This window comes from Hypanus sabinus, chromosome 15 (assembly GCF_030144855.1).
Source record: "Hypanus sabinus isolate sHypSab1 chromosome 15, sHypSab1.hap1, whole genome shotgun sequence".
NCBI classification, from domain to species: Eukaryota; Metazoa; Chordata; class Chondrichthyes; order Myliobatiformes; family Dasyatidae; genus Hypanus; species Hypanus sabinus.
Window position 1 is genome coordinate 91520759 of NC_082720.1, and position 18489 is coordinate 91539247.

The 18489-nt window shown below is 43.6% G+C and overlaps 1 protein-coding gene across 1 annotated transcript in view; it reads left to right on the forward strand.

The window, feature by feature from the left end:
- hmmr (hyaluronan-mediated motility receptor (RHAMM)) overlaps positions 1-18489 on the forward strand; it is a 100461-nt gene that overhangs the window by 48837 nt on the left and 33135 nt on the right. The window contains exons 14-18 of the mRNA XM_059990742.1: positions 342-478; positions 1660-1874; positions 10316-10432; positions 13083-13241; positions 13905-14042. Coding sequence (XP_059846725.1) covers positions 342-478; positions 1660-1874; positions 10316-10432; positions 13083-13241; positions 13905-14042 — 766 coding nt within the window. The remainder of the gene's footprint in view (positions 1-341; positions 479-1659; positions 1875-10315; positions 10433-13082; positions 13242-13904; positions 14043-18489) is intronic.

An 18489-nucleotide genomic window follows, 5' to 3' on the forward strand; every position in this document is an offset into this window, starting at 1 on the left:
TGCACCTGAATTCTTTAGAATGCCAGTTTATTAATCTTGCCACTGTTCAAATTGAGGTGGGCGTGTTGTCCCACTGTCCTGGTGGAGGTGGGTGCATTGGTCTGTGAATGCGATCAGTCTGCACTGGCACTTAATAGAGAATGCTCAGACACTGGTTTGAGCATTGAGCCAATAAGCCATTCTTTGATTGGAGCAGGCTTTGTGATTCTTCAGATATTAATTGCTACTGGTCTCTCAAACAGTAAGTAGAACTGTCAAATTAATGTTAGCATGTTTTTCATAAAGGACTTAACCATAACTACTTGATGTCTTTGTTGGAATTAACGTTTCTCCCTCTGCAGAAAAAGTGGAGGCAGAATGCCGTGAACTGGAGCAATGTTTCACTGGAGAGCTGGCTCTACTGAAGGAAAAGCTGTGTACCACAGAACACGAGCTACAGCAGAAAGAAGAGCAGCTCTGTTCCACTAAACAAGAAAAGGTTTTTAAAAAATTATACATCTGCTTCTGAAATCTATTTGTATACTTTTGTTCATTCTGTTAGCATGTAGCTGCTTGGCTGCCTTACCTGAGTGTTTGTGTGTACGTGTTGCTTTGTGCCAGGTGAATAAAGGAGGTTTGCTCATTCAGTGGCAGCAGCTCTGGTTCCATTGGGGAAGGGTGTGGTGGGACTGAACAAAACCCTGACTAACTCTCTCTCTCTAGCCTCCAACACCCTTTGGTATCAAATTACAGAGATTCTCCATCACTGGTGCTGGATCCAAGGCGAGGTGACAGAGGGCAGTGGGGGGTGGGTGCCCTCCTGATCAGATATCTATGACTAGTGGTGTACTGCAGGGAATTGTACTGAGATCTTCGCAGTTTGTCATTTTACATGTGGATTTGAATGTAGGAGAAATGGTGAACAAGTCTGCAGATGACACAAACCTTTGCAAAAGTGAAGGGGATAGATCAGATGAAACGTTGGACAGAGGGGTGTTCTTGATTAGTCTGGGTATCAAATGTTATGGGGAGAAGGTACGAGGATGGGGTTGAGAGGAAAAATATATCAGCCATGGTGGAATGGCAGAACAGACTCGAAAGGCCGAGTGGCCTAATTCTGTTACTGTCCTATGGTCATATAGTCCTGATGAGAGTGAAGTGACACACTGGGAAGTAAAATAGGCGTTGCACAATACAGTAAATGGTTGGGCACTGAGGAATGATGATAAGCAGAGACAACTTGGTGGTTCAAGTTCATTGCTCTCTGAAAGATGCAACACCGCTGAGTAAAGTGGTGAAGAGACACATGGCAACCTGCACAGCAAGTAGCTCTTTCTCTTACAAACAATTTCATTTAAAGTAAACCTTTCCTCTCAACTATACCCTGTCAGCTTGTCCTCCTCCTCCTCTTTCTCCCCCAGCCTTCTTATTTTGGCTTTTTCCTTTTCCTGTCCAGTTCTGATGAAGGGTCTCAGCCCAAAACATCAACTGTTTATCCAGATGCTGCCTCACCTGTTTTGTGTTATGTGGATGGCTGCACTCTGGCATGGAAAGAGCAGCCACGTTCCTGGGGTAAAATCTCTGGTTCCAGATTTTCTGTTGTTTTCTCACAGTCGGGTCACCCTGCTGTGATTGGTTTGCATTTCTTCATTGACTTGGCCCTCGTGCTGTGTTTTGCAGGAACTTTCAGATTCTGAGCTTGAGCAGCTACATGCCGTTCATGAGGCCCTGAACCAGGAGAAGCGAGAGTTTGAGGAGTTGCTACAAGGGGCACTGTCTGAGCTGGAGCTCTTACAGGTGAAAGAGGTGCAGGTCGAGGACTTGTTTAAACAGGTGCAGCAGGAGTGCGAGCTGAAAGCAAGACAGCTCGATAAACTGCAGGAAGAATTGGACAGGTCGGTATCTGATCTGTGCTGAAATGAAACACCACATTCACTGGAGGAGCAGCGTGGGCAGGAGAGTCTGATGGTTTATTAATCAAATAAATAGGCATTATGCAGTATCTCAGCTGTGAAATTTGCCATGGAAGCACGTCGGGTGTCTGTTTCAGGGCAGCCCTGGACCTCAATGCCATCCATTCACAAGATCGCTTCAACAGCGTAGTGCAGATGTAGTCATTTACAGCTGTTTGTTGAAACACATGCAGATTAGAACATGGAACATGACAGCATAGCATGATAATATGCTGACCTTTATAAACTACCTCTGTAATCTAACACTTCTCTCCCATGTAGCCCGCTATTTTCCTTCTATCATTGTGCCTATTTTAATGTCTACCATCAAAACCACTTTTTGTTTTAAACAGATGGTGGTGGGTGAGTGTTCTATGCAACTACAAGCCTCCATGTTTTAAAAAGAAATTACCTCCAACATCCTCCTCCCCCACCCCCAATACTTCCTTCCAATCACCATAACCTTATTCCCCTTCATATTAGTCATTTCTGCTGTGGGGGAAGAGAGTCTCGGTATCCATTTTATCTGTGTCTCTCATCTTGTCAGGTTCAGGAGACAGCTGAGTGCATCCCCTTCGAATCATTATTCTGTTCTAATTGGGGATTTATTTGGGAGAGCCAGGCCAGAGCCCAGGCCACATGTACCATGGAAACAGCTGGGGAAACGGAATGAGAGCTTGCTGACTGCTCTGCATGTGGAGCGTTTAAGAAGGAAGATGTGAACAACAGTAATCTCTGTATTATACAAGCCCCTTGTGTCAGAAATGGGAAAAGTTGCAGAGCAATGTGGGGGAGGGTTTTAGATCTCTGCAGCAAGAGATGCTGTAGGAAAAGGGGCTGCTGACTAGTTACACCCAACCACAGCTGAGGTCAGGACCACTGGCTGCTGTGAGTTTTGAGCTCGTTTGGCGGGCTGATCAGACCAAGCAACAATGTTTCTACAGAGTGGTGGGTACCGAGAATTCATGGCCTGGGGTGGTGATGGAGGCAGATTCATTTAAGATAGACGTGACTGTGAGGAAAATGGAAACATAGAAAACCTACAGCACAATATAGGCCCTTCAGCCCACAAAGTTATGCCGAACATGTCCCAACCTCAGAAATTACTAGGCTTACCTGTAGCCCTCTATTTTACTAAGCTCCATGTACCTAAAGGTCTCTTAAAAGACCCTATCGTATCCGCCTCCACCACCGTTGCTGGCAGCCCATTTCACGCATTCACCACTCTCTGTAAAAAAAAAACTTAGCCCTGACATTTCCTCTGTATCTACTCCCCAGCATCTTAAACCTGTGTCCTCTTGTGGCAACCATTTCAGCCCTGGGAAAAAGCCTCTGACTATCCACACAATCAATGCCTCTCATCATCTTATACACCTCTATCAGGTCACCTCATCCTTCGTCGCTCCAAGGAGAAAAGGCTGAGTTCAATCAACCTATTCTCATAAGGCATGCTCCCCAATTCAGGCACCATCCTTGTCAATCTCCTCTGCACCCTTTCTATGGCTTCCAATCTTTCCTGTAGTGAGGCAACCAGAACAGAGCACAGTACTCCAAGTGGAGTCTGACCAGGGTCCTACATAACAGCAATATTATCTCTCGGCTCCTAAATTCAATTCCACAATTGATGAAGGCCAATACACCATATGCCGCCTTAACCACAGAGTCAACCTACGCAGCAGCTTTGAGTGTCCTATGGACTTGGACTCCAAGATCCCTCTGATCCTCAACAGTGCCAAGAGTCTTACCATTAATACCATACTCTGCCATCATATTTGACCTACCAAAATGAACCACTTCACACTTACCTGGGTTGACCTCCATCTGCCACTTTTCAGCCCAGTTTTGCATCCTATCAATGTTCTGTTGTAACCTCTGACAGCCCTCCACACTATCCACAACACCTCCAACCTTTGTGTCATCAGCAAACTTACTAACCCATCCCTGCACTTCCTGATCCAGGTCATTTATAAAAATCACAAAGAGTAAGGTTCCCAGAACAGAGCCCTGAGGCATTCCACTGGTGACTGATCTCCATGCAGAATATGACCCGTCTACAACCACTCTTTGCTTTCTGTGGGCAAGCCAGTTCTGGATCTAGAAAGCAATGTCCCCTTGGATCCCATGCCTCCTTACTTTCTCAATAAACCTTGCATGGGGTACCTTATCAAATGCCTTGCTGAAATCCATATACACTACATCTACTGCTCTTCCTTCATCAATGTGTTTAGTCACATCCTCAAAAAATTAAATCAGGCTCGTAAGGCACGACCTGCCCTTGACTGAGCTGTGCTAACAATTTCTAATCATATTATTCCTCTCCAAATGTTCATAAATCCTACCTGTCAGGATCTTCTCCATCAACTTAGCAACCACTGAGGTAAGACTCACTGGTCTATATTTTCCTAGGCTATCTCTACTCCCTTTCTTGAATAAAGGAACAACATCCGCAACCCTCCAATCCTCCAGAATCTCTCCCGTCCCCATTGATGATGCAAAGATCATCGCCAGATGCTCAGCAATCTCTTCCCTCACCTCCCACAGTAGCCTGGGGTACATCTCGTCTGGTCCCAGTGACTTATCCAACTTGATGCTTTCTAAAAGCTCCAGCACATCCTCTTTCTTAATATCTACATGCTCAAGCTTTTCAGTCTGCTGCAAGTCATCACTACAATCACTAAGATCCTTTTCCATAGTGAATACTGAAGTAAAGTATTCATTAAGTACCTCTGCTATTTCCTCCGGTTCCGTACACACTTTCCCTCTGTCACATTTGATAGGTCCTATTCTCTCATGTCTTATCCTCTTGCTCTTCACATATTTGTAGAATGCCTTGGGGTTTTCCTTAATCCTGTCTGCCAATGCCTTCTCATGGCCCCTTCTGGCTCTCCTAATTTCCTTTCTAAGCTCCTTCCTGTTAGTCTTATAATTTTCTAGATATCTAACATTACCTAGCTCTCTGAACCTTTTGTAAGCTTTTTTTTTTCTTTTTACACCCACCGAGACTCAGTAGACAATCCCTCCATGACTTCCTCCTTTTCTGCAGCTGTGACACTATCTCTGATCAACAGTGCCACACCTCACCTCTGTCCTTCCTGAAACCTGGCATTTGAAGTAACCATTCCTGTCCCTGAGCCATCCAAGTCTCTGTAATGGCCACCACATCATATCTCCAAGTACTGATCCATGCTCTAAGCTCATCTGCTTTGTTCACAACACTCCTTGCATTAAAATAGACACATCTCAAATCTTAGGTCTGAGCAAGTCCCTTCTCTATCACCTGCCGATCCTCCCTCTCGCACTGTCTCTATTTCTCTATTTGTGAGCTAACTTCCCCTTCCCCAGTCTCTTCAGTTTGGTTCCCACCCTCCAACAATTCTATTTTAAACTCTCCCCAGAAGCCTTAGCAAACCTCCCCGTAAGGATATTGGTCCCCCGGGGATTCAAGTGCAACCAGTTCTTTTTGTACAGGTCACACCTTCCTCAAAAGAGGTCCGAATGATCCAGAAATCTGAATCCCTGCCCCCTGTTCCAATCCCTCAGCCACGCATTTATCCTCCATCTCATTCTATTCCTATACTCACTGTCGCGTGGCACAGGCAGTAATCCTGTGGTTACTACCTTTGCTGTCCTGCTTCTCAACTTCCTTCCTAACTCCCTGTAGTCTTTTTTCAGGACCTCTTCCCTTTTTCTACTTATGTCATTGGTACCAATATGTACCAGAACTTCTGGCTGTTCTCCGTCCCACTGAAGGATATCTTGGATGCGATCCGAAACATCCCTGACCCTGGCACCTGGGAGGCAAACTACCATCCCAGCATCCAAAGAGTCGCCTGCCTGTCTGACCTGCTAACTATAGAGTCCCCTATCACTACTGCCTTCCTCTTCCCTTCCCTACCCTTCTGAGCCACCGGGCCAGACTCGGTGCCAGAGGCACAGCCCCAGTTCCACAGTTGCTTCCCCCAGGTAGGCTGTTCTTCTCTCCCCCCCCCCCCCCCCCCCCCACAGTACTCAAACAGGAGTACTTATTGTCAAGGGGTACAGCCACAGGGGTACTTTCTAGTACTTGACTCTTCCCCTTCCCCCCCTGACTGTGACCCATTTGTCCATCTCTGGTGGCCCCAGTGTGACCACCTGCTTAAAACTCCTTTCTATCACCTCCTTGCTCTCCCAGACCAGGCGAAGGTCATCGAGCTGCATCTCCAATTCCCTAACTCGGTCCTTTAGGAGCTGCAGCTCGACACACATGGTGCAGAATTGGCCGTCTGGGTGGCTGGGAGACTCCAGGAGCCCCCACATCTGACACCGAGTGCAGAAAACTGGCCTCACACACATGGTTCCTCCTTTTCACAAATAACAGAGTTAAACCTGCCTTGCCTTGTCCAGTTACCACTTAAGCCCATTGAGCCAAAGCGCTACCACTCTGCTGCTGTCTGCTGGATACGGCGGTCTTTTTAAACTTCTCGCGCTCTTCTGGCTGACGTCACGTGCCTGCGCAGTATTCAACATAGAATAGTACAGCACATTACAGGCCCTTCGGCCCACAATATTGTGCTGACCCTCAAACCCTGCTCCCCATATAAACCCTCCCACCTTAAATTCCTCCATATATCTGTCTAGTAGTCTCTTAAACTTCACTAGTGTATCTGCCTCCACCACTGACTCAGGTAGTGCATTCCACGCACCAACCACTCTCTGAGTGAAAAACCTTCCTCTGATATCCCCCCTGAACTTCCCTCCTCTTACCTTAAAGCCATGTCCTCTTGTACTGAGCAGTGGTGCCCTGGGTGAAGAGGCGCTGGCTGTCCACTCTGTCTATTCTTAATATCTTGTACACCTCTATCATGTCTCCTCTCATCCTCCTTCTTTCCAAAGAGTAAAGCCCTAGCTCCCTTAATCTCTGATCATAATCCATACTCTCTAAACCAGGCAGCATCCTGGTAAATCTCCTCTGTACCCTTTCCAATGCTTCCACATCCTTCCTATAGTGAGGTGACCAGAACTGGACACAGTACTCCAAGTGTGGCCTAACTAGAGTTTTATAGAGCTGCATCATTACATCGCATCTCTTGAACTCTATCCCTCAACTTATGAAAGCTAACACCTCATAAGCTTTCTTAACTACCCTATCTACCTGTGAGGCAACTTTCAGGGATCTGTGGGCATGTACCCCCAGATCCCTCTGTTCCTCCACACTACCAAGTATCTTGTCATTTACTTTGTACTTTGCCTTGGAGTTTGTCCTTCCAAAGTGTCCCTCCTCAGACTTCTTCAGGTTGAACTCCATCTGCCACTTCTCAGCCCACTTCTGCATCCTATCAATGTCTCTCTGCAATCTTCGACAATCCTCTACACTATCTACAACACCACCAACCTTTGCGTTGTCTGCAAATTTGCCAATCCACCCTTCAACCCCCACATCCAGGTCGTTAATAAAAATCACAAGAAGTAGAGGTCCCAGAACAGATTCTTGTGGGACACCACTAGTCACAACCCTCCAATCTGAATGTACTCCCTCCACCACAACCCTCTGCCTTCTGCAGGCAAGCCAATTCTGAATCCACCTGGCCAAACTTCCCTGGATCCCATGCCTTCTGACTTTCTGAATAAGCCTACTGTGTGGAACCTTGTCAAGTGCCTTACTAAAATCCATGTAGATCACATCCACTGCACTACCCTCATCTATATGCCTGGTCACCTCCTCAAAGAAATCTATCAGGCTTGTTAGACGCGATCTGCCCTTCACAAAGCCAGGCTGACAGTCCCTGATCAGACCATGATTCTCTAAATGCCCATAGATCCTATCTCTAAGAATCTTTTCCAACATCTTTCCTACCACAGACGTAAGGCTCACTGGTCTATAGTTACTTGGACAATCCCTACTACCTTTTTTGAACAAGGGGACAACATTCGCCTCCCTCCAATCCTTGGTACCATTCCTGTGGACAACGAGGACATAAAGATTCAAGCCAGTGGTTCAGCAATCTCTTCCCTTACTTCATGGAGCAGCCTGGGGAATATTCCGTCAGGCCGCGGGGACTTATCCATCCTAATGTATTTTAACAACTCCAACACCACCTCTCCCTTAATATCCACATGCTCCAGAACATCAACCTCAATCATCTTGTCCTCACCGTCATCAAGTTCCCTCTCAGTGGTGAATACCGAAGAGAAGTATTCATTGAGGACCTCGCTCACTTCCACAACCTCCAGGCACATCTTCCCACTTTTATCTCTAATCGGTCCTACCTTCACTCCTTTCATCCTTTTGTTTCACATAATTGAAGAATGCCTTGGGGTTTTCCTTTGCCCTACTCACCAAGGCCTTCTCATGCCTCCTTCTTCCTCTTCTCAGCCTCATAATTTGCCCTTCCCCAAATAAAAATTTTCTTGTCCTCTCTGATTCTATCTTTTTCCATGATAATGCTAAAGGCCAGAGAGTGGTGGTCACTGTTCCCCAGATGCTCACCCACTGACAGATCTGTGACCTGACCCGGTTCGTTACCTAATACTAGATCTGGTATGGCATTCCCCCTAGTCGGCTTGTCAACATACTGTGAAAGGAATCCATCCTGGACACACTTAACAAACTCGGCCCCATCTAAACCCTTGGAACTATTCAAGTGCCAATCAATATTAGGGAAGTTAAAGTCACCCATGATAACAACCCTGTTATTTTTGCACCTTTCCAAAATCTGCCTCCCAGTCTTCTCGGTATCTCTGCTGCTATCAGGGGGCCTATAGAATACCCCCAGTAGAGTAACTGCTCCCTTCCTGTTCCTGACTTCCACCCATACTGACTCAAAAGAGAATCCTGCTACATTACCCACCCTTTCTGCAGCTGTAATAGTATCCCTGACCAGTAATGCCACCCCTCCTCCCCTTTTCCCCCCTCTCTATCCTTTTTAAAGCATTGAAATCCAGGAATATTGAGAATCCATTCCTGCCCTGGTACCAGCCAAGTCTCCGTAATGGCCACGACATCATAATTCCATGTATGTATCCAAGCTCTCAGTTCATCACCTTTGTTCCTGATGCTTCTTGCATTGAAGTACACACACTTTTAGCCCTTCTACCTTACTACCTTTATACCCTTTATTCTGCTTCTCTTTCCTCAAAGCCTCTCTATATGTTAGATCTGGCTTTACTCCATGCACTTCTTTCACTGCTCTATCACTCCGGGTCCCATCCCCCTTGCAAATTAGTTTAAACCCTCCCGAACCACGCTCACCTTTCTTTTTCCCCGAGTAGTAAAAAAAAACACCCTTCGCTCCAAAAGAATCAGCCGTTCACTCGCAGCTGCCTTGTTCCGAATCAAAAACCGTTGAAGATTCCTTGCCTTTTTAAACCGTTCGCGCTCTACTTGCTGATGTCATGCGCCTGTGCAGTCTCGCCTCTCTTTAACCTGAGTAGCAAAAAACTTACTTTGCTCTGAAAAATCAGCTGTTCACTGGCAGCTGCTTTGCTCTGAAGGATCTGGATTTTGTGTAGGCAGAAAGAATCGGAATCAGGTTTAATATCAGTGGCAGTAGGACAATGCAATATAGAAAAGTCAATTACAGTAAATACATGTATATTAAATCGTGAAATTAGTGCATAAACAGAAATCGTTTGTATTTTAAAAAGAAAAGTGAGGTAGTGTTCATGGGTTCAATATCCTTTTAGGAATTGGATGGCAGAGGGGAAGAAGTTGTTCCTGAATCGCTGAGTGTGTGCCTTCAGGCTTCTGTATCTCCCACCTGATGGTAACAGTGAGAAAAGGGCATGTCCTGGGTCATGGAGGTCCCTTAATAATGGACGCTGCCTTTCTGAAGCATCACTCCTTGAAGATGTCTTGGATATGATAGAGGCTAGTTCCCAAGATGGAGATGACTAATTTTACAACTTTCTGTAGTTGCTTTTGGTCCCGTGCAGGACCCCTCCCATACCAGACAGTGGTGCAGCCTATTAGAATGCTCTCCATGGTACATACGGGGAGAAGGCAGGAGAGATTGGGCTAAGAAAAAATTGGATCAGTCATGATGAAATGGTGGAACAGACTCAATGGATAAAGTGGCCTGATTCTGCTCCTATGTCTTATGATCTTATCTGTAGAAGGTTTTGAATGTTCTAGGTGATAAACCAAATCTCCTCAAACCCCTTATGAAATATCGCCAAATAGTTCAGTTGACTAATTGATTGGTGCAGCACAATGTTATGGGCTGAATGGTCTTTTCTTGTGCTGTACTGTTCTATGTTAATGCAGGTCATTTATATTCACCTCCTTAGAAGCTGCCTGACCTATTGACTTCCTGGAATATTTTGTGTGTATTTCGGCAGAATCCCTTGTGTTTCTTAATGTTTCATTTAGAGTTGTGTTCAGTTACTTTCTCCTTCCTTTTCAATAGGAGAAATGCAGAACTGGCAACAATCAATGATCTGCACACTCAAACAGTGGATGGGCTCCGTGAAGAGAACAGCAAATCGCTCAGAAAGCTAGGAGATGTTGAAGCACAATTTGAAAGGTATATAAACATCAGTGGTATCTGAAGGCATCCAGTGTAGCAACACACTATGTGGTTCTAGTTGTTCAATTCAGCAAACTGAAGAAAATCCCAAGGACCTTTACAGATATATTAATAGTAAAAGGATGGCAAGGAACAAAATTGGTTCTCTTAAAAGATTAGAGTAGTCTTCTTTGTATGGAAATGAAAGAGTTGGGGAGATCTTAAATGAATTTTTTTACATCTATATTTACGTAGGAGGTGGATACAGAGCCTATGGAAATGAGGCAAAGCAGCATCGACTTCATGGACTCTACAGATTACAGAGGAGGAGTTGTTAACTGTCTTGAGGCAAATTAAGGGTGGATTAATCCCCAGGGCCTGACAATGTGTCCCTTGGACCCCATGCGATGCTAGTCCAGAGATATTTAAATCATTCATAGCCATGGATGAAGTGCTGGAGGATAGCTAATGTTGTTCCATTGTTTAAGAAAGGCTGTAACAATATAGTAGACTGGTGAGTCTGAAGTCAGTAGTGGGTAAATTATTGGAAGGTATTCTGAGGCACAGGATATACAAGTATTTGGAAAGACAAGGTTTGTTTGGGGTTAGTCAATATGGCTCTGCATAGAAGGAGATGTCTAACCAAACTTATTTTTCAAGTACACACATTATGCTGGAGGAACACAGCAGATTGCACCTAAACATCTATTGTTTATTCATTTCCATAGATGCTGCCAGATCTGAGTTTCTCCAGCACTTTGTGTGTGCTGCTCTAGATTTCCAGCATCTGCAGAATCTTGTTTATTTTTTGAGGTTACCAAGAAGAAAATGAAGATGATGGGTGTTTGTCAAAGGTCTTGCTAATGTCCACGTAGACAAAGTCTTGCATGAAAAGCTGGTCTGGGAAGTTCACTTACTTGGCATTAAGGTGGAAGTTGTCAACTGGCTTCAATGTTGGTTTCATGGGATAAAGCAGACAGTGGTAATAGATGGTTGTCTCTCTGGCTGGAGGCCTGAGACTTGGGGTGTGCCGCAGGGATCGGTGCTGGGACTGTTGTTTGAACTGGATTCAATGTTGGTTTCATGGGATAAAGCAGACAGTGGTAATAGATGGTTGTCTCTCTGGCTGGAGGCCTGTGACTTGGGGTGTGCCGCAGGGATCAGTGCTGGGACTGTTGTTTGAACTGGATGATAATGCAATAAACTGGATCAGCAAATATGCAGATGACACCCAAGAATGGGGGTGTAGTGGACAGCGAGGAAGACTATCAAAGCTGCAGTGGGATCTGGACGAGCTGGAAAAATAGACTGAAAAATGGCTGATGGAATTTAATGCAGACAAGTGTGATGTGCTGCACTTTGGGAGGACAAACCTGGTTGAATTTGCAAGGTGAAGATGGGGCACAGAAGAGTGCGGTAGAGCCGAGGGATCTGGGAATACAGATCTATAATTTTTTGAAATGGCATCATAGGTAGGTAGGGTCATAAAGAAAGCTTTTGACACATTGGTCTTCATAAATCAATGTGTTGAGTACTGGAGTTGGGATATTATGTTGAATTTATTTAAGACGTTGGTGAGTACTTAGAGTATTGTGTGCATTTCTGGTCACCTATCTACAGGAAAGATATCAATAATATTGGAAGAGTGCAGAGAAAATGTACAAGGATATTGCTGGGACTTCAGGAGCTGAGTTTTTGGGAAATGTTGAACAAGCTGGGACTTTATTCCTAGGTTAGGATAAGCTGCAGTGGAAGAACTGGATGCAGGTTTGATTTCAGCATTGAAGTGAAATTTGGCAGGTACATGGATGAGAGGGGTGTGGAGGATCATAGTCCAGGTACAGTTCAATGGGATTAATATTTCAGCATGAACTAGATGGGCCAAAGGGGCTGTTTCTATGCCATAGTGCTTTGTGTCTGTGATGTTGGTGGAACTTGAAAACCTGTTATAGGGAAAGATTGAATAAGGTTCACTTTATTCACTCAAGCGTAGGAGAATGTAGAGAGATCTTACACTGTGGAGGTGTACAGTATTGTGAGTATAGATAAGGTAAATACATTCACACTTCTCAAAGTTGGGTGAGACTAGAACTAGAAGTCATAGTTAAACATAAAAGATGAAATATTTAAGTAGATCCTGGTAGGTAGGAGGGAGCTTCTTCACTCAAGGTAGTGAGAATGTGGAATGAGCTGCCAGCAGAAGTGGTGGATACAGATACAGTTGTAACATTTAAGAGAAGTTTGAATCGGGACATGAATGGGATGGGTATGACGGAACGCAGTCCAGATGGAAATCTAGGTTGGCATGGACTAGATGGGCTGAAGGGTCTGTCTGCATTGTCATGCTCTGACTTGAAATGTCATGTTTAAAAACTGGTCAGGCAGCATTTCTGGAGAAGTGAATGTGTTTCAGGTTGACATTTAATATACTTCATTGTTGTATACACAGCTAGTGTCTGGTCGTTTGAGTGTTTGCTGTTTACATTATGTCCAGCATCAGTCGTATCATTTAAAACATTTTTGTCCCAATGTTGCAGTTCTCCTTTGTGTAGCATTTCTAATTGCTGTGAATGTATGCTTTACCCATGATTTGTCTAGTGTTGCAAGCGTCTGTTTGTGACCTGGTCTTCCCTCTGTAAATGTTAATCAATGTCTGACACTGATTCAGTTACAGAGTCTCTGTAAATGTGGAGCTGAAATCTCTACAGGAGAGCAATATCTTATTGTCCAATGAACTGGCGAAGTTGCATGATCAAACCAAGGAACAGCAGCAGCAGCTGGCAGAGTGTCAGCTGTCGAATGACAAAGCGAAAGAAGAGTACGCTAGGTATGTGGATAACTGTTGCCCAGGCGGTGATTCAGCTCTAAATGGGTTCAACTACACTGAACTATTTTAGCTCCAGTCCAAAAACAGCAAAAAGTTTCAACAAATCCCAGCGTGCAGATAATAATTTGAGCATAGTTATCACTGAACAAGTTTAACTTTGCTTGCTTCTAAGTTTAAAGTAATTTTATTATCAAGTACGTATGTCACCCATATACTGCAGTCATTTTCTTGCCAGTATTCACAGTTGAACAAATAAATGTAATAGAACCCTAACCCTAACCAATGTAAAACAACACACAAAGACTGATAAAAACCAAAATTTGCAAAAGACAAACTGTGCAAATACAAAAAGAATAACGATAAATAAATAATACTGAGATATTGAGAACAAGAGCTGTAGCATATGCAGGCGTGGGTCGTGGGGTACGGATTGTGTGAAGAATGATGTGATTAGTTCAGAAAGACATCATGGTCAACACAGATATTGTGGGTGCAAGGGTCTGTTCCTGTGTTGTGCTGTTCTGTTTTAATGGGAAGCACATGGCCTAAGAAACCCCTCACATGCAGAAATGCAGAGAAAGTCTACAGTGATGCCATCTGAAATTCTTCTCTGATGCCAACTGGAACGTTAACGGGTTTCTGTCCCTCCTCCCTTCTTTAAAGGATGCTTTTGGAAGCACAGATGAAGTTAGCTCAGAAGGAGCCAGAACTTAGAAAATTGGAAGAAACTTATACCCTGAAAGTAAAGGAACTGCAGAGAGAGCTGGATCAGGCTGCGGCACTCCAAGTAGAGAAAGAGAGGTATGAATAAGTAACTCATGATTGGTGGTGTTGCGTCTCTAAGCCATGAAAGGAATTGCTTCATCTCTGGTTAGCTCTCTGACTTCAGTATGAATGGTTAACTTGAACAGACAATATAAGACCATGAGATATAAGAGCTATTCAGCCCATCTAACATGCTCTACCATTCCATTATGGCTAATTTACTATGGCAAAAAAGTGCTCCCTGTACCCCTCATAATTTTGTATAGCTCTATCGAATCTTCTTCATTCAAGGGAATGAAATCCTAACTGATTCAACCTTTCCCGATAACTCTGGCTCTCAAGTCCCAGCAACATAATTATATGTTTTCTCTGCACCCTTTAAATCTTATTTACAACTTTCTTGCAGGTAGGTGATCAAAACTGCACACAATACTCCAAATTAGGCCTCACCTACGTCTTATACAACTTCAACATAACATTCCAACTCCTGCACTCAGTTCCCCCCCTCGTCCCCCCCCCCCCATAGTCAGAGGCTTTCTCCAAGGGCTGAAATGGCTAACACGTGGGGACTTAGTTTTAAGATGTTTGGAAGTAGGTACAGAGGGGATGTCAGAGGTAAGCTTTTCACATGAGAGTGATGGGTGTGTGGATGCACTGCTGGTGATGGTAGTGGAGGCAGATACAATAGGGTCTTTTAAGAGCCTCTTAGATAGGTACATGGAGCTTAGAAAATAGAGGTCTATTCGACAGGGAAATTCTTGGCAGTTTCTAGAGTAGGTTACATGGTCAGCACAACATTGTGGGCCAAAGGGCCTGTAATGTGCTGTAGATTTATATGTTCTATGTTATTAGCAAATCTACTGATCCAGTTAACCACGTTATCATCCAGATTGTTGATATATATGACAGACAAAAATGGACCCAACTTTGATCTCTACAGCACACCACAAGTCACAGGCCACCAGTCAGAGAGGCAACCATCTACAGTCGGCCCTCCTTATCTGCGGGCGATCAGTTCCAGGATACCCCTGCGGATACCAAAATTCGCGGATGCACAAGTCCCTTATTTGACATGTATCAGTGCGGTAGTCTTTAGGACCCAGAGGAACCCTGGACTTTATTTAACATGTCTCCGTGCGGTTGACATTAGCACCTGGTGGTGCAGCTCTGAATCCGCAGTGTTTTTGTTCACGAAAATAATCACGATCGCGATTGAAAATAAGGTGGAAGTAATAAAGCGATCGGAAAGAGGTGAAACGCCATCAGTCATTGGGAAAGCATTAGGCTACATTCGGTCAACAATCGGAACAATTTTAATGGAGAATGTGAAAGGTCCTGCCCCGATGAAAGCTACAATTATTACTAAGCAACGCAGTGGTTAAATTGTTGAAATACATATGTTTCTTAAGTGTTTTATATGCATAGAAAGGTAAAATATGTACTGTATACTAAGAAAAACGTTTGACTAACTGACGCTAAATAATACCGAATGTACCTGTTCCGACTTCAAATCCAACTTAAAGACGGACTCAGGAATGGAACTCATTCATAACTGGGGACTGCCTGTACTTTTAAGTCATTTCTAGATTACTTGCAATACCTAATACAATGTAAATGCTATGTAAATAGTTGCTATACTGTATTGTTTAGGGAATAATGACAGGAAAAAATAGTCTGTATATATGCTCAAACAACGAGTGCTGGAGAGAGAACTTCTGGGTTTTCCTGATCTGCGGTTGGTTGAATCTGCGCATACAGAATCCGCGGATAAGGAGGGGCAACTGTACTTCCTTTCTATATCTTCTCCCACAAAACCAACGTCTAATCCAATTTACTGCCTCGTCTTGAATGCCAAGTGACTGAATCTTTGTGAACAACCTCCGATGCAGGATCTTGTCAAAGGCCTTGCCTTCATCAATTTTCCTGGTAATTTCCTTGAAAAACTCTCTAATATTGGTTAGATATGACCCGCCATACTGATTTGGTTTGAACGACACAAGTCTTTGTACAGACTTCATCCAGAGAGATGCTTCATAGATCAACCTTATCCATCCACTCAATGCCAAGGGCACTCAGATGTGTCTGGTGTGTCGGGTAATACACTGTTGACTTGGTTACTGCTTTTCCATTCAGTGCAGTTTGCCAGACAGCTGGAGGGTTCCACCTGATATACTGCAGGCAGACTGATGAGTTGATTTGACTGATAGGGACTCATGCCTGCCATATGCACTTGCTGTTGTCCAATGCTGTATCAAGTTGTAGCTTAACCAACTGATTGTTGATAATTCCGGTGACATACATTCTCCTGGTGGCAAAGTCAACTTTGAATGTGACCATTAAATTCCTTGTGGGTTTAGGTGGCTTTTGTTTCAGGTTAATCAAGTGCTGACATTCTTGAGTGATAGCTTGTGAAGTGAAACCAGGGTCTGGCCAGGAACCTTTTGCAAATGTCTGCATTGCCAGATGCCTGAACTCTGTAGACTTGAACTGTGAGCAATCATGTTACCCAGCTTGAAATTTTCACATTTGCGATTGACAACACTGGTATACAGTTTGTGTTGAAGTCATTGGTGTCATGTTTAATGAGTTTTAGGTAATGGTAGTGAACACTGAAGAGAAATTATTGTTCTCCAAAAGTGTTTGTCAGCTGTTGGACAGTTTAGTCAAATGACAGGTCACAAGCGGAAGTTGGTTATGGCCCCAACAACTGACTCTCATGAGTTCTGTTTAGTGTTTGACACCAACATCGTTGGAGTCACTGATAACCTACTGGTCAAAGTTTCGATTAACTTCAGATGTGCTGCTTCAAAATGAGCTTGTAGGATTTTGCGTAAGTCTTCTTTGCCATATCAATATAATACAGCACCTCATTGCCAAGTTGTTATTTTGCTCAATGACAATGACTGGTGGGACCTGAAGCCAGGGGAAAGATCAAAACCAGAACTTGAAACACTCAGTCAGTAAAACTGTGCAAGTACTAAACCTCAAACTCACAATGCCAGCAGTACATTCCAAAACATGACTATTTGAGACCATAAGATATAGGAACAGAATTAAGCCATGTGGCCAATTGAGTCTCCTCTGCCATTTCATCACGGCTGATAGAATTTTCCTCTTGGCTTCAATCTCCTGCCTTCTCATATCCCTTCATGCCTTTCCAAACAAGAATCTATCTGCCTCTGCCTTAACTATACATAAAGACTTGGCCTCCACAGCTGCCTGTGGCAAAGAATTCCACAGATTCACCACTCTCTAGCTAAAGAAATTCCTCCTAATTTCTGTTCTAAGGCTGTGTCTCTGACTCTCCCACCCTGGGAAACATCCTCTCCACATCCACTCTATCAAGGCCTTTTATATGTAGTCCTCTTGAAATTAATGCAATTTATTATAAATTACTATGATTGCACATGACACATTATGCTACCCTAATGTAACAAAGATTTTTACTCTTGTGTGAAGGATATAAGAAATAAAATCAATTCAATTGAACATTGCATTTACCTTTCCCACCACAGACTCAACTTGCAAATTAACCTTTCAGGAAACCTGCACAAGGACTCGCAGGTCTCTTTGCACCTCAGATCTTTGTATTTTCCCTCCATTTAGAACCCTTTCATTTCTTCTATTAAAGTGCATGACCATACACTTCTCAACATTGTATTCCATCTGCCATTTCTTTGCCCATTCTCTAAATTTGTTTGTCCTTCTGTAGCCTCGCTACTTCATCAAAACTACCTGCCTCTTCACCCATCTTCATATCATTTGCATACTTTGTAACAAAACCATCAATTCCGTTATCCAAATCATTGACATATAACATAAAAAGACTTGGTCCCAAAACACCCTAGTCACCAGCAGCCAACCAGAAAAAGCTCTCTTTATTCCCACTTCTTGCCTCCAGCCAATCAGCCACTGCTTTATCCATGCTAGAATCTGTTATGTTACTTCTATTTAAACGTACCAAGGGTTAACAATGAAGAATTGTATTCTGGAAGAATCAGAGAACATTTTACAGTAATAAACAAGTTTTAAGCCTGCCACATGCTGAAACATTCTGACAAACCCCACGCATGTTCAATGCTCTCCAATCAGGTACTGGCACATCATTGCATGTGATTTCACTACATCTTCCCTTCCTTAAAAAGGAAAAATAAATAACATTAACCAATAAACAAATCTATATCAACTAACTGAAACTCTGAAGTTCACTCTGTTATCTGGGCCATGACTCTTCTTGTGCTTTTTCTTCTTATCTGCTTTAAGCTTTTCTTTATGTATCTCAACTAAACGTTTTGGTATACTCTCACGTCTCCTGATTAGAATCAGAATTTCAGGTAAGCAGTTCACGCTATCCTCCTCAGCAATCTGTTTCCTTGCTTTTTGGACTGTATTTTTCCTAATTCCTTCCACTTCCATTTGTAATGAAATATGTATCTTCTTTTCTTCATCTAATTCATTCATTAACTGTGTAATCTCTTTCTTA